The following is a 20,696-nucleotide window of genomic DNA, read 5'->3' as shown; positions in this document are numbered from 1 at the left end:
TCTAGAGAAAGAAGGACAGAAAGTAGGACTTTGAAAATAGTAGGGGGCCCCAGTAGGACAGAGAGGTTGGGATCACTGGTCTGTCATTGTGCTGGAGAGGAGGAGGAGGGAGGGTCAGAGAAGAGAGGCCTGACTTAGGCACATGGGTAAGGGAAGGGCATTACGGATATGGCCAAGTCTGGTGGAACCGCAGGGCACAGTGAGACACTTTATGCCTGCTCACTCCAGAATTATTTTTTTTCATGAAAAAAGACAAGGACTTATGCCCGAGGTAAAGAAGTTGTGCTCTCAAGAAATAATGGTGGTAAATTGTACCTGTCTCTGAGGAGAAAGGAAAAGAAATCCATTAAAAGAATTAGTGTGTTGTCATTGGTAAAGGTGTCATGCAGTTACAGGAAATCATGCCCCAGCCCTCCTGAGGTCTTGCCATGGGCAAGTGTGTTGTCACGCCTGGGAGTGAGCAAACGTGATGAGCATCCATGCCTGTGTCCTGGGGAAGGCTGATAAGGAGCCAGCAAGAAGTAAGAAAGATGTAATGTCAGAGGAGATATACATTATGAAGAAAAAGCAGAAAGGGAGGACAGAGAATGGCCCAGAGATGGAGGGGGCATTTTGGTTTTATGAGGGCACAGAGAAGCTGCTGAGGTGGCACCCTGGCAGTGGGAGGGACAAGAGGGTTATGCAGGGCAGTGGGCACTTTCATTTTTGTTTCTTTAGCTCGAAAGTCACAAGGCTTGTGACCATTTTCAGTTAGATATCATAGATCTGAATAGGGAATATGAGTCTGGACTCCACAGGCAGGCCTGGTGCTGGGGATATGAGTTGTAGACTTCAGTGTCCAGGTGGTATAAGGCATGGCAGGGTCAGGTCACAGGGGATGCAGTGCAGTGCAAGGGAAGAATTGGTCCGAGGCCTGTGTCCTGGGCATACTGCAGAGGTTAAGGTATGCAGGAAGAGGCTGCTAAGGAAGGTGTGGTGTCCTGTAGGCAGTGAGGAGAGAAGGTGACCCTCTGTGAGGGAGGCTACTCAGGTTGACCACTGAGATGCCACTGTGGCAGGAGGAGTACAGCTCTTCTCGGGGAGTGGCCAGGCAGAACAAGCTGCTGTGCGTTCAAGAGAGGAGGGAAAGAGGGAGACTGGAGACAACAGGTGGAACTTAGGAGGAGTCTTGCTTTGAGGGGAGCAGATCAACAGGGTGTTAGTTGGAAGGAAATGGGAAGGTTGAGGTTTCTTTTTTTGAGGGAGAAATTTTACTTACTTACATATTGATGAGAAAAGGGGAAGCTGCTGAGCTTGGGAGGGAAAGGACAGCTAAGGAGCTGTCTTTGATGTGGGGGAGGAGGGAAGTTGTGAGCAAAGGTGTCCTGGCCAGGGACACAGCGTCCACTGTGCGTGGGCAGAGGCCATGCAGGTACAGGCAGCTGTGTGTGCCTGGGGAACAAGTGCCTTCTAAAACTTGTATTTCAACTGATAGGGAGAATGAGGAGGGAGAAGTGTATATGATTTCAGGAGAGAAGAGTATATGATATAAGCATGTGGCAGGGGTGAATGGACTGGGGAAGTGTTCCAGGGGTGTGTGACAGGATGAGATCCTATTGGGAGCAGTGATCATGGATTGAGTTTGAAACTCACCAGCCAGTGTGGATTCAACTCTGCAGCTGCTCTGTGGAGGAGGCAGAGTGTGGGGATTGTCCTAGACACAGTGAAGAGGTTTTAACAGCACTTCTAAGAGAAAGGTTGTAATGACCTATAAAGCCTAAGTTAGCCAAGGTAGAAATGAGACCTTGCAGAGTATGGAGCACAGTGATTTGGAGTAGGACCAACCAAGTGGAGCTTGGGAGAGGTTGGTCAAACCCTTTTGGAGTCAGGTTCCTAGAGGTGATGAGCTGGAACAGTAAGGATGATAGGTGCTTAGAATTAAGCTAATGGGGGGAAACAGTTTGTAACTTCAAGATTAAAGAATTGTCCTGGGAATTGAGGAGAGATGGAGGACATGGTCTTGGAGCCTGGCTGCCATTGAAATCAATAGGAATGGTGGCCAGGAGCTGGGAAGAAAGACCTCTTAGGGTATCTGGATGGCACTGTGGAGTGCCTGCCCTTGGCTGGCTGGGCTAGAGTATAAAGGAGGGTGCATGGTCTGGAAACTGCAGTAAACAACCAGGCTTTCCCAGGAGAGGGGAGGGGAAAGAAGACAGCACTGTTTAAGACAGGGGTCCTCAAACTTTTTAAACAGGGGCCCACTTCACTGTCCCTTAGACCATTAGAGGGCCGGACTGTGGGCCCCGGGACAAGTCGGCTCCTAAGCTGGCCAGGCAGCGGTGGCAAAAACACCTGGTGGGCCGGATAAATGTCCTAGGTGGGCTGCATGTGGCCCACAGGCTGTAGTTTGAGGACGCCTGGTTTAAGGTCACTGTCTGGGAGTCCTTAAAAGAAGGTGAAAGCCAGGCACAGTGGCTCATGCCTGAAAGGCCAAGGCTGGAGGATCGCTTGAGGTCAGGGGTTCAAGAGCAAGACCCTCCTCTCTACCAAAAATAGAAAAACTAGCCAATGTGATGGCACATGCCTGTAGTCCCAGTTACTCAGGAGGCTGAGGAAGGATGATTGATCACTTGAGCCCAAGAGATTGAAGTTGCCATGAGCTATGATGATACCACTGTACTCTTCTGTAAACAACAGAGTATGATTCTGTCTCAGAAAAAAAGAAAAAGAAGGTGAAGGGAACATTCATGCATAGAAGTGGCTGAATAGTTCCAACAATACGTAAATGGTTTTTCTTCCTGTGATTTCTAAGAAAAATTAAACGAAGGCCGTTTTATGGCCACCCTTTTAAAATTACTGTGTTTAAATATTCAAAATGAGATTGGTGTCTTAGGGCTGTCAGTCTCAGGCCTTCAAAAACTGGAAGACTTTTTGTTTTACTGAATTGACTAGAAAAGGCCATGACCTGTCTCCTGTGGGTGAATGAATAGTGGTTTGCTGACCACCTTCTGAAGCAGAGGGGAAAATGTAACATATTTTGGCACATAAACTGTCTTATAATGAAAGTACTGGAGAGTCATGCTTTTGAGGTTAAGGAAATCTCTTATCTGATAATGACCCAAAAGCAGTTTTGCATTAAACATTTGCTTGGAAAGTGAATTCTTTGGTATCAAAACACTGAGATATAGACGTCCTGATAGTGCTCATGGTAAAAGATAACCAGTGTTTGTCACAAAGGGGTATGGAGGCCTGAGAAGCAAACTGTTGCCAACGGAAACAGAGGGTGTAAGAAATAGGCTTTCATTATCTAGCATGAATAGAGAAGTGGTTAAAAGAATTTTGTTTTTGTTTAATAGTGGCTAGCTAGCAAGTATCAAGAGTGGTCGTTGGTATGTCAAGGCTGGAGTACATTGGCCCTTTCCGTCTGGTGTGCACCATGGAAATGTTACTCAATCTCTTTGTGCTTTTTCCTTTTTCATTTTTTTGATCATGGCAGTGTTTGAGGCATAGCTTATAAAAGCCAGTGCAAACTTGGTTAGATATTTAAGTGTGCTGTTAATAATATCTCCCTAGTCTTATGATCAAGTTATTTTTCACAGTATCTGTTATATCTAACAGAAAGCAAAACTTGAATGTATTATGCTAGAGTCATTTTGATTGTTTTTATTTACCTAGTTGTATAACGTATTAAAAATACTTTAATGAGTATGAGTATTCTTTTTTTTTTTTTTTAAATAGGGTATCACTCTGTTGCCTGGGCTTAAAGTTCAGTGGTATCATTATAGCCCACAGCAGCCTCAAATTCCTGGGCTGAAGAAATTCTTTGTACCCTTAAAGAATCCCGAACAATAAAAAAAGGAAAAAGAAAACCTATCTTCTCAGCCTCCCAGAGTGCTAGAATTACAGTGAGAGCCACCGTGCCTGGCCTTTAATGAGCATTTTGACTGGAAATGAGTTAGGATATTTTTGAATTTGTATTATTCTTTACTCCTCAATATTGATTTTTGATTTTATAGAAAATTTTACCAATGAATAGTTTATGCCAGTAATCTTTTGGGATAAATTACCAATCTGTTAACTCTGTAGAAAAGATTATTAGGACATCTTAATTTGCTCAGTAAATTTGTATTTTCATTCCACTAGAGTTTTGGACTTTGTGAATAACTTGGCTGAGTACACTGAAGAGTTAATATGGATATAGATGGCAATGCCTTCCAGAACTTCTTATATGATTTTTTTTTTTTTTAATGTGAGCTAGGTATTTAGTAGAAGTAGGATCATCATTTAGAGGATCTGGTATTTCCATTCTTAAATTCAAGTGCGTCTGGCCTGAATTCCCTATAGTACATATAGACCGTGATGCTCAAACTCAGCTAGAGACAGAGATTTTTGTCTGAGGGCTCCAGGTACTCCCACATGTAGAGAATTCCTGAGCTCAGGTCTACATTTGCTATTACCTTGCATCTTGCAATTTTTATAAAGTTCTTTTGGGGTTCTAGGTTTGACCTTAACTGAATACTGTCTTCAGATTCTATTTTGGGTTTTTTTTCCTCCTCTATCATAGCACTGAAAGGCAACATTTGGCAATGAGTTATCTAATCTAGATAATTATACAAAGAATGTGATATTTTAATTTTTTTGCATTTATTATATTACAAACATCATTATTAATAGTACTGTTTAAGATGTGGTCTGTATAATGTCAACTAAGAGTGTGTACCCTGGAGCCCAGCTCCCTGGCACACATGCAGCTGCACTGCTCACTAGCTATGTACCTTGGAGAGGTGTCAATGCCTCAGTGCCTCAGATTGTCATCTGTGAGGTGGGGATGATAGCAGCGTCCACTTCATGGTGTTGTCCAGAGGAGAGTATAGATTAGTAAATTATACAGAACAAAATTATGTAAAGAAGGGCTTTGGTTAAGTAAAGATTAGGCATATATGTGAAATAGAGATTTTTGTGGCATATTTCTGAGTATGAGGTGTTTTTTTTTAAAAATGTTTCTCTTTTATGTGTACATACTACATACACGCACAAGCACATTCAGAAATAATGCCCTTAGGAAGACATCCTATGTGGTTGTGATAATATGTATATTATGTATTAAAATAAGATCTTTGAATCATAGTAGAAAGAGCATAGGGTGCAAGTGAAATGGTAACAAAAACAGCAACAACAGTAACAATCATGGACATTTTGTTAAAGGTTTACTAAATGCCAGGCACTGTGCTAAGTCCTTTCTGGTTTTAACAGCTCATTCCTCATCTAGCTAGTTATGTGATATCAAAGGTCATTAACTTCTTTACAAACTCTGATGTTATCTATGCAGTAGGTGTATTAGTTTACTAAAACAAGCTAATGTAGTGAAATGATTAATGAATGGTAATGAGATAATAAACTTATGAGAAAATACATAGATAAATTATGTAGCATGTAGCCATAATGGTGATTAACATTGATCTTGATTTCTCTTGAGATTATAGATTTGTTAGGAGATACTGACTTCTCTTACTCTCACACACATATATGTGTTTATATATTTATAATGCATATATACATTAGTATGTTTATAAATATATACATGCATCAATGAATATATATTCATTGATAGATAAGAGTTATTGTGAAGTACCTATATATGTTTATTGCTATGAATTTGTCTTCCTGCCACATGTATACCTGGAAGTTTTCTTTTTTTATTTAATGTTGGTTTATTTGCTCTGTTTGTAATTGATACTCAAATATCTCTAGAGCCCATACTAAGTATTCCACCTATCAACACTTTGGCGACATTGTTCTTGACTGGAACTCTGAACCCACTTTACATTTATCTGCCCACTCCCATCTGCTAAGCCCACTGTGAACCTTCCTACCCACCATCAGGTAGCTCATAGGTATCTTTGTGTCCTTGGTACCTAGAAAAGTAATAGGTGCCACCATATAGAAGGTGGTGAGCAGTGCATATTTGTGGGATGAATAAGTGAACTAAGAAAGAACAGGAAAGGAGTTAAACTGATATTTAACTGTCATATCTAAAAATATGATATTCTTAGGAAGTACTATTAATGCATAGTCTTAAGAAACATGAAACTAAATTTCCAGAAAACTTAAAAACTGACTTAGGAGGATATGACCTCTAGAAAGAGAATATGGTAACAAAAATATTTGAAGATTCTGCATGTTTTATTTATTCTTTTCTGGTTGAGGGATATAAAATAAGACTGTTCCAATTATTGTATAGGTTTTCTTATAAATTTTAACATATCATCATTCATTAAACAGAGGCGGGCTAGCAGAAAGATTAAATGGACTGCAGAATCGGGAGAGATCTGCCGTCTCTTTGTGGAGACATCAGTGTGTTTCTTACCAAAAGACACTTTCAGGTAAGGCTTACCCAGGCATCCAAGACAGTGTGTAAAAAGTACTCCAGTTAAAAGTATTTTTTTTTCTTGTCTAAAAGTGTGTCTGGTAAAAACAACAAGAAAGTATTTTTACATTAAATTATATGAAGTTGATCCTTATAATTTTCATGAATTTATAAAAATTTATTTTTCCCTAATATTCTCATTTAATTTTGATATACAGAAAGCTGTACATCATTAATGTCTACAACTTAGTGAATTTTGAGATAAGCTTACATGTATAAAACCATCCCCATAATCTGTGCCATAAACCTGTACCTTCAAAAGTTTCATTCTGCTTTCTTATTTATCATTATTATTATTATTTGAACAGTTAACATAAGATCTATCCTCCTACCAAAATTTTAGTGTACAATACAGTGTGATTGACTACAGGCACTATATGTGGTGTGCGGTAGGGACATCTCCAGGACTGACTTATCTGGTATAACCATAATTTCGTACCTTTTGTCTAGTACTTCCCCTGGCAGCAGTTATTCTACAACTGTGCTTCTATAGTCCGAGCATTTAGTCAAGAAAAAGAAGTGAAAGGTATCCAAATTAGAAAGAAGGAAATAGTTATCTTTGCAGAGAACATGCTGTTATAATCTAGAAAACCCTATGAGACTCTATTAAAAAAAAAAAAAAACACTAGTAAATGAATTCAGCAAAGTTACAGCTTTCAAAATAAACATTAAAAAAATCAGTTGCTTTCTATTCTACTTCAATGTCACTCTCTCTGTTTTTGTGCCTGTTTTGATCACTCTGGCCTTGTAGTACAGGCAAAAGTTTGGTAGGGTGATACCCATGGCTTTGTTTTTATTACTAAAAATTGCTATGGCTATAATGGGGTTTCTTCTGGTTCTATACAAAGTGAACAATTTTTTTTCCAAATCTTGAAAGTATGATGATGGTATTTTAATGGGGTTTGTATTGAATCTGTAGATTGCTTGGGGTAGTATAGACATTTTCATAATGTTGATTCTTCCCAGCCTTGAGTATGGTATATTCCATTTGTTAATATCTTCCGTTGATTCTTCCCAGCCTTGAGCATGGTATATTCTTCCATTTGTTAATACCTTTCTTTTCGTAGGGTGTTGGAATTTTCTTTCTAGAGGTCCTTCACCTCTCCTGTTATGTACATTCCTAGGTATTTAATTTTTTTTTTCCTTGAAGCTATTGAAAAGGGAATTGTGTCCTTGATTAGCTTCTCATCTTGGCTGTTATTGGCATATATAAAGGCTGCTGATACGTGGACATTAATTTAATATCCTGAGACATTGCGCGCGCGCGCTCTCTCTCTCTCTCTCTCTCTATATATATATATATATTTTTTTTTTTAATCATTTCCAGTAGTCTGTGTTTGAGTCTTTGACATTCTCTAAGTATAAGATCATATTGTCAGCAAAGAGCAAGAGTTTGACCTCCTCTGCCCCCATTTGGATGCCCTTTATTTCCTTCTCATGCCTGATTGTATTGGCTAGAACTTCCAGCACTATGTTGAATGGTAGTGGTGATAAGAGGAAAATCTTGTCTTGTTCCAGTTCTGAGTGGAAAAGCTTTCAGCTTTACTCTATTCAGTATAATATTAGTTGTGGGTTTGTCCTAGATAGCTTTGATCAGATGAAGTGTGCCACCTATGCCTAAATTCTTCAGAGTTCTAATTAGAAAAGGATGTTGAATTTTATCAAATGCTTTTTCATCATCTATTGAGAGGATCATATGGTCTTTGTTTTTGCTTCTTTTGATATTGTGAATAACTTTTATGGACTTGTTCAGCCTTGCATCTCTGGGATGAAACCTACTTGATCATGATGAATGATTTTTTTAATGTGTATCTGTAATCTATGGGCTAGGATTTTATTGTGAATTTTTGCATCTATATTTATTAGTGAAATTTGTCTGAAATTCTCCTTTTTAGTTGGATCTTTTCCTGGTTTGGTATCAGAGTGATGTTTGCTTTGTAGAACACGTTGGGGAAGATTCCTTCCTCCTCAATTTTTTAAAATAATTTCTGCAGTACAGGTATAAGCTCTTCTTTGAAAGTTTGATAGAATTCTAGTATAAAACCATCTGGACCAGGGCAGTTTTTGTTGGGAGACTTTTCATTATTTCTCCCATCTCAGTTCTTGAAATCTATTCAAGAATCTTGAAATCTGTTGAAATCTCTTGAAATCTGTTCAAGAGATCTATTTCTTCTTGATTAAGTCTAGGGAGAGGGTGTGATTCAGATATTGATCCATTTCTTCCACATTGAGAAATTTCTGGTTATAGAATTTCTTGTAGTACTAAGAGACAATCTCTTATATCTCTGTGGCATCTGTTGTTACTTCCCCTTTATCATTTCTGATTGAGGTTATTAGAGACTGTGCTTTTCTGTTTCTAGTTAATCTGGCCAGCTGTTTATTGATTTCATTTATTTTTTCGAAAACCAGCCATTTGTTTCATTAATTTTCTGAATGATTCTTGTGTTTTCAATTTCATTAATCTCTGATTTAATTTTGGTTATTTCTTTTCTTCTGCTGGGTTTGGGATTAGATTGTTCTTATTTTTCCAATTCCATAAGATGGTTCATGAGTTTGTTGATGAGCTTTCATTTTGTTATTTGAATGTGGGCATCTAATGTGAGATGCTTTTCATGTATCCCACAAATTTTGGTAACTTGAGTCTTCATTGCTGTTATGTGTGAGGAATTTAACAGTTTCCTCTTTTATCTCTTCCTAAACCCAAGTATCATTCAGCATAAGATTACTTAATTTCCAAGTCTTTGTGTGGGGATGAGGTTTTTCTTGCCTTGTGGTCTGAGAAGATACAAGGTATAATTTCTATTCTTTTAATTTTGCTGAGGTTTGATTTGTATCCTAGGATGTGGTTGATTTTGGAATACATACCATGGGCTGACAGAAAAAATGTATATTCTTTAGCTTTGGGATGGTATGTTCTGTATATGTCTATTAATCCCATTTGTTCTAGGGCTGCATTTAAGTTGTTTGTATTTTTGTTTAGTTTCTGTTTAGAGGATCTGTCCAGTTCTGTCAGTCAGAGGGGTGTTAAACCATGAGATGGAACTAACATCTTATAGCCACCTGATCTTTGATAAACCAAACAAGAACATACACTGGGGAAGAGAATCCCTATTCAATAAATGGTGCTGGGCAGCACCTGTGGCTCAGTAAGTAGGGCGCCAGCCCCATATACTGAGGGTGGCAGGTTCAAACCCAGCCCTGGCCAAACTGCAACAAAAAAATAGCTGGGCGTTGTGGCGGGTGCCTATAGTCCCAGCTACTCGGGAAGCTGAGGCAGGAGAATCACCTAAGCCCAGGAGTTGGAGGTTGCTTTGAGCTATGTGACACCACAGCACCCTACCTAGGGCGATAAAGTGAGACTCTGTCTCTACAAAAAAAAAAAAAAAAAATGGATAAAAGACCTAAATCTAAGATAGAAAACAATAAAAATCCCTGAAGAAAGTGGATTCAAGTGGAAACACTTGAAGCTATTGGCCTGTGGAAAGACTTTATGAGGAAGACTTCCATGGCAGTTGCAACAAAAACATAAATAAAAATATGGGACTTAATGAAACTGAAAAGCTTCTGTACAGCTAAGGAGACAACAACCAAAGCAAATAGACAACCCACACAATGGGAAAGAATATTTGCATATTTTGAATCAGATAAAAGTTTGATAACTGTGATCTATAGAGAAATTAATGAACATAAAAAGAACCAACAATCCCTTATACCACTGGGAAAGAGACATGAATAGAAGCTTCTCTAAAGAAGATAGACAAATGGCTAACAATTAAAAAAATGCTTATCATCCCTAATCATATGAGAAATGTAAATAAAAACCACCCTGAGATATCACATAACCCCAGTGAGAATGGCCCATATCACAAAGTCTCAAAGCTGCAGATGCTGGCGTTGATGTGGAGAGAAGGGAACACTTTTACACTGCTGGTGGGACTGCAAACTCATACAGCCTTTTTGGAAGGAAGTATGGAGAATCCTCAGAGAACTCATATTTGACCTCCCATTTGACCTTCATCCTTACCACAGATCAGGAAAGGTTACTCCATTCCCAGTCCAGCCAGCAAGCTACCTTTGTCACTTACCACAGATCAGGAAAGGTTACTGATGGGTATCTGGCCAGTTTTCCAAAGGGCTTTTTCATTGGCCTTATAAAGTCAACCTTAATTCCTTAACACAATCTGGAAATGCTATTCCAACCAAAGCCTTGGTCATGTTAGGCCCACAACTAACCTGGCCACATGGGATTCTGCCTCAGTTTCTCACAAGTATGCCCGCACAAAGTCTTTTCACTGCTCTCTCTCAAACGGCTTTTTTGGCCAGAGGCATATAGGTGTTTCGCTTATAGTTCTCCTTATTTATTTCCTTCAGATATGCAAAATTATAGTTTATAAAATTAATCTATAAATTGTATGTATTTAGCGTGAGACTCTTTTCCCAGGTGTCTTCCATTGGGGAATATTATTTAATCAGTCTATGGCTGAGAGGTGTGTGTTGTCTATAGTTTGATTTGAAACATTTGAGTGGTCTGTCAGTGGAAACAAGAAGAACCTAGGAGGAGAGGAAGCGCATCTCAATTTCCATAAGCCTGCTCCAAGGGCTAGACAGCCGGGTCTGGACCTGTTCTCCATACCAGCTTCCCAAAGAAAGAATCATGAGTAGAGTGTGGTGACGCATGCTGTAATCTTAGCACTCCAAGGAGGGTGGATTGCTTGAGCTCTGGAGTTTGAGACCAGCCTGAACAAGAGCAAGACCTCTGTCTCTACTAAAAATAAAACAAAAACAATCTACCTGGGCATGGTGTGGCGCACCTATAGTCCCAGCTACTCAGGAGGCTGGGTCAAGAAGATCGCTTGAGTCCAGGAGTTTGAATTGATACAGTGGCCATGGCTAAAGTATTTAAAGAAGGAAGGAGGGTCCTGCCTACTTATCTTGAAAACCCCGTGTACCTAAACTGTGGCTACATCTGTAGCCTCCAATGCATCAGCTTGGAGAAGGAACCCATGGGGAAGGCGTCTCATGCCCTTTCTTTTCTGTGGTCTCTCAGAAGAATGATATAAAGCTCCATCACCTGCTGAAGAGGATGGTTTCCAAGGTCAAGAAACTAGAGCCCCAGCTGAGAGCAATTCTACACTAGAACCCAAGGATGCTGAAGTTCTGTGTAGATATAACTTTCAATGTTGACACAGCCAATAATTGACTAATCATTTCTGATGACTTGAGTCACATCCACTGTGGGCATATCACACAGAATCTCAGCAAATGCACTGAGAGATTTGAACACTCAATCCGTGTCCTGGGCTCCCCTTATTATAGCCCCCTAGACCTGAAAAGATAGAGTCAGACCCCCACTTAGGTTAATTAATTGGTAATTTATTTTACCTGCTGCAGGGGCTGCTGCTCTGAAAGACAGTCAGCAGCCCAAGTAGGAGGGTGAGTTGCCTTTTATAGGCTTTGTGCAAGCATATTACAGAAGAGAAACATGGCTGGTTAAGGGGGCTTACAACTCAGATAGTCATGGATACAGCAATGGAACAATAATTAATAGAGCTTCAGTTGACAATGGATACATCTCATATCACAATGGTTATGGTTATACAATAGTAATTAATCAAGTCTCGGTGAGTTTTCCACCATTGTTCATCTACTGAGAACTTGGGGGGTTTTGTGAAACTTGGGACTTTTCTTCCTTGTACCTGGAGCTTGTTCTTGGCAACCCTAGGGGGAAGGAGGAGGCCTGGGAACATGGCTGGGAAGCACTGTTCTCAGCCACCCTGAGGGGAGGAGGGACTTACTTGCCTTATTCTCAAGTTGACTCTGGGGGGAGAAGGGAGGAGGAAGGAAATGGGCTGGAGAGGGCGGGGAGGGGGGGAACAAGTAAGGACGGGGTAGGGGGGAACAGGAGAGGGCTGGAGAACAGGAGTGGGCAGGGAAAAGAGGGCTGGGTTACAACACCCTCTGTTCACCTCTGGACATCATTACTGGGAGGTGGATGTGGGGACAAGCAAAGAATGGGACCTGGGTGTTTGTGAAGAATCTGTTAATTGACAAGAGTCATTTCTACTGTCTTCAGATATTGGCTTATGGATCGTGGATTTGAGAAATGAAGGGCTTCTTTCAGCCAGCACTATGCCTTTAACCCCCCTCTCAAGGAGACTCCCATTACGCCCAGTAGGCATTTTCCTGGAATGGACGTTGGAATCATTTCCTTTTATAACATCAGAGATGGATCCCATGTTTTTACATTCACTAAAGTGTCTGCTGAAGAACCATTGCACGCATTTTTTTCTCTTGCAAATCCAGTTAATGATCAAGGCTTCCTGAGTATCCGTCCCATGATAAATCTGGGCATTGCCAGGTCTCCAGTTTATCTGGAGCAAGGCAGATAAACTTTTAGCCACAAAAAACATGTAGAGAAAATCACTTTGTGCTCAAAGCCAAAAATGTTTCTTCTTGGTTCAACACGTGGGACAGAGTTATAGGAGAAAATATGGAATATTTTATGAATCATGAATATGAAATAGGTGAACTGAGAAAAATTACATTTCAAAAATTATTTTTTTTGAGACAAAGTCTCAAAGCTGTCACCCTGGATAGAATGCTGTGGTGTCACAGCTCACAGTAACCTCAAACTCTTGGGCTTAAGTGATTCTCTTGCCTCAGCTTCCCAAGTAGCTGAGATTACAGGCACCTGCCACAATGCCCAGCTATTTTTTTTTTATTAAGTCAGATACACATAGGTCATGAATACATTTAAGCATATGTGGGGTACAATGTGTTGATTTTTTAATACAATCTGATGTGCTTACATCAATTTGTTATAATTGTCATTGTTTTTAGGTGGCCCGGGCTAGGTTCAAACCCACTAGCCTCGGTGTATGGCCGGTTCTCTACCCACTGAGCTATGGGCACCGCCTTACATTTCAGATATTAAGTATTTGAGATGATGCCAATCATCTTTCAGGATTGACCTGAAATGAAGAGATTAATCATCACTGATCACTAGAAGGCAAAAAAAAAAAAAAAAAAAGTCAGTACTTCCAAAGCAATCTACCAATTCAATGCCATCCCTATTAAAATACCAACACTGTACTTCAAGACTTGGAAAAAAATAATTCTTTGTTTTGTATGGAACCAAAAAAAAAAACCTGTAGAGCTAAGGCAGTTTTCAGTAATAAAAACAAAGCTGGGGCATAAGCATACCAGATTTTAGGCTGTATTACAAGGCCATAGTGGTCAAACCAGGAAATGAAACTAACATCTTAACAGCCACCTAATCTTTGATAAATCAAACAAGAACATACACTGGAATAGGGGTCAAGACTCCCTATTCAATAAATGGTGCTGGGAGAACTGGATATCCACATGTAAAAGACTGAAACTGGACCCACAACTTTCTCCATTCACAAAAATTGATTCAAGATGGATAAAGGGCTTAAATTTAAGGCTTGAAACAATAAAAATCCTCAAGGAAGGCATAGGAAAAACACTGGAAGGTATCAGCCAGGGGAAAGAATTCATGAGGAAGACTTCTTTGGCAATTGCAACGACAACAAAAATAAACAAATGGGACTTAATGAAACTGAAAAGCTTCTGTACAGGTAAGGAGACAACAACCAAAGCAAATAGACAGCCTACACAATGGGAAAGGATATTTACATATTTTGCATCAGACAAAAGCTTAATAACTGGGATCTATAGAAAATTCAAATTAATCCACATGATAAAAGCCAAAAATCCCATATATCAATGGGCAAGGGAAATGAATAGAACCTTCTCTAAAGAACACAGACAAATTGCTAGCAAACATGTGAAAAAATGCTCATCATCCCTAATTATTAGAGAAATGCAAATCAAAACCACCCTGAGATACCATGTAACCCCAATGAGAATGGCCCACATCACAGAATCTCAAAACTACAAATGTTGGTGTGGATGTGGAGAGAAAGGAACACTTTTACACTGCTGGTGGGACAGCAAACTAATACAGCCTCTTTAGAAGAAGTATGGAGAACCCTCAAAGATCTTAGTCTAGACCTCCCATTTGATCCTGCAATCCCATTACTGGGCATCTACCCAGAAGGAAAAAAATCCTTTTATCATAAGGACACTTGCACTAGACTGTTTATCACAGCTCAATTTACAATTGCCAAAATGTGGAAACAGCCTAAATGCCTACCAACCCCAGAATGGATTAACAAGCTGGTTTCGTGGTTTATGTATACCATGAAATACTATTTAGCCACTAAAAAAGAATGGAGACTTTACATTCTTTGTATTAACCTGGATGGAAGTGGAACACATTATTAGTAAAGCATTGCTGGAATGGAGAAGCAAGAGTCTTATGTACTCAATTCTGATACAAGGACAGTTAATGACCTAGTACATGGTGATGGGTGGGGGAAGGGGAGAGCAGAGAGAGAGAGGAGGGAGGAGTTGGGGGAAAGGAAGAGCAGAGAGAGGGAAGGAGGGGGTGGGTGGGGGTCTCGGTGTGTGACACACCTTTTGGGGGCAAGACATAATTATAAGAGGGACTTTACCTAACAAATGCAATCAGTATAACCTGGTTTCTTGTACCCTCAATGAAAAAAAATTAAAAAATGGTAACCAAAAAAAAAAAGAAAAAGAAAGAAAAGAAAACTGCAGACATGTGTCTGTCAGTGGGTTGAGAAAAAGGGTACCATGGGTGTTGGCTGTGGGGCAGACTGGGGATTACAGAGACAAGGCATAAAAGTGTGTGAGGGACACTGCAGGAGAGAGTGAGAATGTACACGATTGTGCTCGCCAAAGGGTATGTGTGTAAATGACAAAACAAATATAGTCTAGCAAGGGAGGGGGGGAGAAAGGGAGGGAGTGGAGAGGGTAATTGGTAGGAGGAGGGATCCCCCACAGGGATTGGTGGTGGGATCTCATCTAATGTGTGTAATGTGAAGGTGTTCAGCATGCCCCCTGGGTGAAGGGCTCAACTATACCATGAACTTTATCTTGGAATTGAGAACAATGTAACATAAAAACTTGTACCCTCATATTAGTTTGAAATTAAAAAAAGATAATGAAATATTTGAGTGACTCTAATACATCTTTTTGCCCTTTTAAAAAAACTTTTTTATTTTGAAACAATTGTAGATTCATGTGTTTCATGCAGCTCATTAGAAAAAGTACTGAGTGATCCCCTTGTACTCGTCTACTATTTTTACCCCAGAATGGCATCTTTCATAACTGTGGTATGATAGGAACACCGGGAGGTAATTCAAGATACAGTTCATTGAACTTGTTCAGATTTTACCAAGTTTACATGTATTTGTATAGTTGTGTCTTTGTGTTTGTGTATTTTTTTATGTAATAAGTTTGTAAACTTTCAGGATTGGCTTTTTTCACTAAGCGTAATTCACCAGAGATTGATCCACGTTATTGATTATTTCAGTAGTTACATTTTGCGTTAAAATATTTCAGTGAATGTCTCTACTACATGGGCTTAAAAAATTATTTTTAAAACCTTTTAAAAGTATTTTAAAAACTTTTCCGGGCTATTTTATAATTCCCACTTAGATTGTGTGAACTTTTTTTGTTTCTGTGTTTTTAGAAGCAAAGTCTCACCCTGTTGCCAAGGCTGGAGTACAGTGATGTAAGCATAGCTCACTTCAGCCCGCAAGTCCTGAGTTAAAGTGACCCTCTTGCCTCAGTTTCCCAAGTAGGTGGGACTATAGTCACAAACTGCCATACCTGGCTAATTTATTATCTTTTGTAGAATCGGGAGCTCTTGCCATGTATTCCAGGCTGGTCTTGAACTCCTGGCCTCAAGCAATTCACTAGGATTACATATGTGAACCATTGCACCTATCCCTATGTATACCTTTATTTAATAATCCATGTTTTTTTTTTCCTTTGTTAGTGACTTTAGTACATTTCAGCATAAAAGACATACATCTCAAGGTCCTTGGAACTGGAAAAAAATTCACATGTGGGCCTACTTCCTTGCTGTTCTTTATGGTGTACTTGGCTTGGCTTTTAAAGAGCATGAAAAGTGCAAGTTTGGCACACAAAGGCCATGCCAGAGGGTGTGTTAGATGACAATGATGGGAAGGAGGGAAGAGGCCAGACCATGCCAGGGCCGGAGACCTTGGCTGGATTTAACTTCCAGGTGATGCCCTGAAGACTTGCACTTCTTCTTTTTTTGAGACCCAGTCTCACTCTGTTGCCTCAGGCTAGAGTGTTGTGGCATCAGTTTCGCCCACAGGAAAATCAAACTCCTAGGCTGGAGCAATCCTCTTGCCTCAGCCTCTGGAATAGCTGAGACTACAAGCACCTATCACCATGCCTGGCTAATTTTTCTATTTTTAGTAGGGATGGGGGGTCTTGCTCAGGCTGGTCTCAAATGCCTGAGCTTGAGCAATCTACCCACGTCTACTTTCCAGAGTACCAGGATTACAGATGTGAGCTACCACACCCAGCCAAGATTTGCACTTTAAAATGTGGTTTTGAGCTAAGTGTGATGGCTCATACCTTTAATCCTAGCACTCTGGGAGAGTGAGGCAGGTGGATTACTTGAGCTCAAAAGTTTGATACCAGTCTAAGCAAAACCCCCATCTCTGCTTAAAAAAAAAAAAAAATAGAGAAAATTAGCCAAGTGTGGTGGTATACACCTATAGTCCCATCTACTTGGGAGGCTGAGGCAGGAGGATAATCTGAACCCAGGAGTTGAGGCTGCAAGGAGATAATGATGACACCACTGCATTCTAGCTAGGGTGACAGTGAGGCTATCTAAAAAACTTGGTAGACAGAGGCTGTGGAATAGAGAATGGATGACTGTAAAAGCAAGGGGAATATATTTTCTAAATTTCTCTTTAGGAAACATTACATTTTTCTTCTTTTTTGAGGGGAAGCAGTTTTCCAGCACTGCTTTGCTATTTACCTGGATGATGATGGTCATTGTTTACTAAGTAATAGTCGAAGTATCTTGCATATTTATTAATTCATAATCCTCACAGTGACTTTTCCAGTTAAGTCCTATTTTCCTTAGAGACAGGAGATGTGAGGTGGTGTGGCTGGTGGGTTCCTGGCTTTTAAAGAGCAAGAACAGTGTAAATTTCGCACACAAAGGCCAAATTTTCCAGCACAAGATAGGGAGAAACAGCTGGGCAGCTAACTTGGTGGCCCATTGTTGTGGCCTACTTATTTGTTAGGTAGGTCTGGGTGGGCACTGAAAGTAGCAGCCCATGTGTAATTGAGTCTTGCAGATGGAATACAGGGTGGTTGTGCCCTGCCTCCCTTGTAGGGCCTCTGTTTAGTAACAGTGTGGCAAATATTTTCACAATATGTTTGATGCCATAGTTTTTAAAACTAAAATGAAAAAACTTGTATTATTTAGGGGGAAAAAAAGAAAAAGTAACAAGACAATCGCTATGCTTCACATTAAGGGTTTTTTACTATGAAGTTTTATTTTATAAGTTCCCTCTAACCTTAAAAAGATCATAGGAGAAACATGAAAATACAAACAAAATCAATGAAGTTTGGTAACCTTTATTGTTGTCCAAAGCAGATTTCTCTCTGAAGTTTCTTTTCCTGAACTTTGTGATTTCAATTGACTCTATCGAGAGTTCACACTGAGTGTGTGTGTGGGCACACACATTCCTGTGTGTATGTGTGTGCGCGTGTGTGTACATGTGTGCACTTTGAGACATACTGTGATATGCCAGTGGAGGCACAGGTGCCATAGGTTTTCTGTATGTGGGCATGTGTTTGAAAAGTAATAAAAATGTCATACTGAATTTAGATGAGTACTACAAGAGACAAAGAATGAACTTCACTATGAGTAGCAGTATTAGTAATAGCTTGTGTGTTGGGATTTGTTTTTGTCTTATTTTTGTTTCTGACCTTTTACTGCTGGGTCATGTTTGGATGAAACTTTATAGGCTACAGAATTCTGTAACTTCTGTCAGTGCCTTTTCCCCACCTCTACTCAACAGTGTTTTGGTGCTGCTGTCTGGGAAATCTTGCTTTGGGCTTTTACCACTAGCCAGCCTATAGGTTGCCTCCCTATCCAGTGGGCAGACAGCCTACCCTAGCCCAAACTAGATGTGGGGCTGATGCTCCTTAAAAAATAAATCATACAATGTTATCCAAATGCCAAGCTCTAATCAGGTGACCTAACCATGCAGTATTAGAACATCTGTTTAAAGTAAATAATTTTGAACTTCTTGTTTTTTCTTTTGCCTATTAAGAAAAAAATTTTGTCCATTTTAAAATTTTAATACCTCAATATCATATTGTATTGAGGATAATTATTTCTTTTTCTTCCTTCTGTGACTTAGAAAATTACATTATCTACTTTTTCAATGCCAGACATTATTAAATATTGTCCTCTTAAAGATTTTGTAGTTGTTTGGTAAGTTTTAGGGGTATTTTTTCCTCCAGAAAATAATAGACTCTAGCTTGGGGTACAGAAAAAAATCCCCTGATGCTTTTTAAATTTTCCTTGGATTTCTGGAGTGCCAGATGGGAAATTTTCCAGAGACAGTGTGGACAGTGCAGGTGTGGTCCCTGTGGGGGTCTCTCCTCTTGCTAGGTGCTCAGTACTGGGTGCACTTAGAGCCCTCTCGTGGCCTGTCCTCAGGGTCACCCCACAGGCATGGCACCTCTTCTGTTCTCTATACCCTAGTCCATACAGTTGTAGATTATTTGTTAAAAGAAGACAACTGATTTGGGGGTCAAGAGGAAGAGCTTCTATTCTTTTAAATTGAAAAATTTTAGCTGTTTACCCTTCCTTCCTTCCTTTCTCCCTCCCTTCCTCCCTTCCTCCCTTCTCCCCTTCTCCCCTTCCCCCCTTCCCACCCTTCCTTCCCTCCCTTCCTTCTTTTTCTTCCTCCCTTCCCTCTCTTCACTCCCTTCCCTCTCTCCCTTCCTTCCCTTCCCTCCTCCCTTCTCTCCCTTCCCCTTCCTTCCCTCCCTCCCTCCCTTCATCTTTTCTTTCTTTAATTTCTCAGAGTCTCAAGCTGTTGCCTAAGGTAGAGTGCTGTGGTGTCATAGCTCACAGCAGCCTCCAACTCTTGGGCTCAAGCAATACTCTTGTCTTAGATTTTCTATTTTTAGTAGAGACAGGTTCAGCTGATCTTGAACTCATGAGCTCAGGCAGTCCACCCACCTTAGCCTCCCAGAGTGCTAGGATTACAGGTGTGAGCCACTGCTCCTGGCAGCTTATGCTTCTTAAAGAACTTCTTAAAATTTAAGGTCACTTCCACTAGCTGATTAAAAAACTATTGATGTTCCAGTGGTGCCTGTAGCTCAAAGGAGTAGGGCGCAGGCCCCATATGCCGGAGGTGGTGGGGTTCAAACCCAACCCTGGCCAAAAACTGCAAAAAAAAAAAATATCGATTTTCTTTTAGATTATATGTAGAGGGTAAGCAACCAGGTAATAGTTTCAGTGTCTTTTTCTGTGACATTCTCATGTGTATCACTTATGCAGAGGACAATTTTCTGTGTCTCCATATTTCCATGTTTATTTTAGCTACATGAAATAATGTTCTTTTCCTTCACTATTGCTGTACTGGTGTTTAAATTATATATTGGAGATGGGATTGTAGGAAGTACCAAATGGGGCAGGTCTGCATTCATTTATTCACTCAACAAATGCTTGCTGGAGGCCTGCTGTATGGCAGGCCTGGTAGTGGGCTCTGCAGACATGTTCAGCATGAGCAAGATCTGGTCTGGTCACTGCACTCATGGAACTTCTCTTTTAGTGGAGTTGGTGCATGGTGAGCAAAGATAGAAAATAGGGACAGGTGGGCAGTGTCTGTGGCTCAAAGGAGTAGGGCACCAGCCCCATTTACCAGAGGTGGTGGGTTCAAACCCAGCCCCAGCCAAAAACAACTGCAAAAAAAAAAAAGAAAGAAAGAAAGAAAATAGTGACAGGTTAGGATAGTGAAGGATCTAATGCTGGACAGGCTATAGAAGCAAGTTTCACAGTTTCATGGACACATGCCTACAGCCTCTGTCTAGTTCCCAGGCGAAAATGTTTTTTTCCTCTGTATTTTTTGTTTGTTTGTTTGTTTTTTCCTCCACCCATCCACCCCCTTCCGTTCCCTCCCCCACTCCCCATATTCTTAGGCTATAATTAGGTTATAGCTTTAATATGAAAGCTATAAATTAGTTTCATAATAGGAGTGTGTACATTGGATACTTTTTCTTCCATTCTTGTGATACTTTGCTAAGAAGAACATTTTCCAGCATCATCCGTGTGAGCATGAAGAACGTAAAGGCTCTATCTTTCTTTATGGCTGCATAGTATTTCTTT

The 20,696-nt window shown here is 40.1% G+C and overlaps 1 protein-coding gene and 1 non-coding gene across 2 annotated transcripts in view; both read left to right on the top strand.

The window, feature by feature from the left end:
* The window catches only part of SPIDR (scaffolding protein involved in DNA repair), a 533,511-nt gene that overhangs the window by 149,401 nt on the left and 363,414 nt on the right, over positions 1-20,696 (top strand). The window contains 1 exon segment of the mRNA XM_023508281.1: positions 6,262-6,362. Within this exon segment, the coding sequence (XP_023364049.1) occupies positions 6,262-6,362 (101 nt within the window).
* Positions 13,342-13,411, top strand: LOC111722325. The gene has a single exon (XR_002771158.1). It is a non-coding gene; the product is annotated as a small nucleolar RNA SNORD2 (small nucleolar RNA).

The sequence above is a fragment of the Otolemur garnettii genome, unplaced genomic scaffold, assembly GCF_000181295.1.
Source record: "Otolemur garnettii isolate 467f Iridium unplaced genomic scaffold, OtoGar3 scaffold00237, whole genome shotgun sequence".
NCBI lineage: Eukaryota > Metazoa > Chordata > Mammalia > Primates > Galagidae > Otolemur > Otolemur garnettii.
The sequence above is the reverse complement of the archived record's forward strand: the minus strand, read 5'-3'. Positions and strand labels throughout refer to the sequence as shown.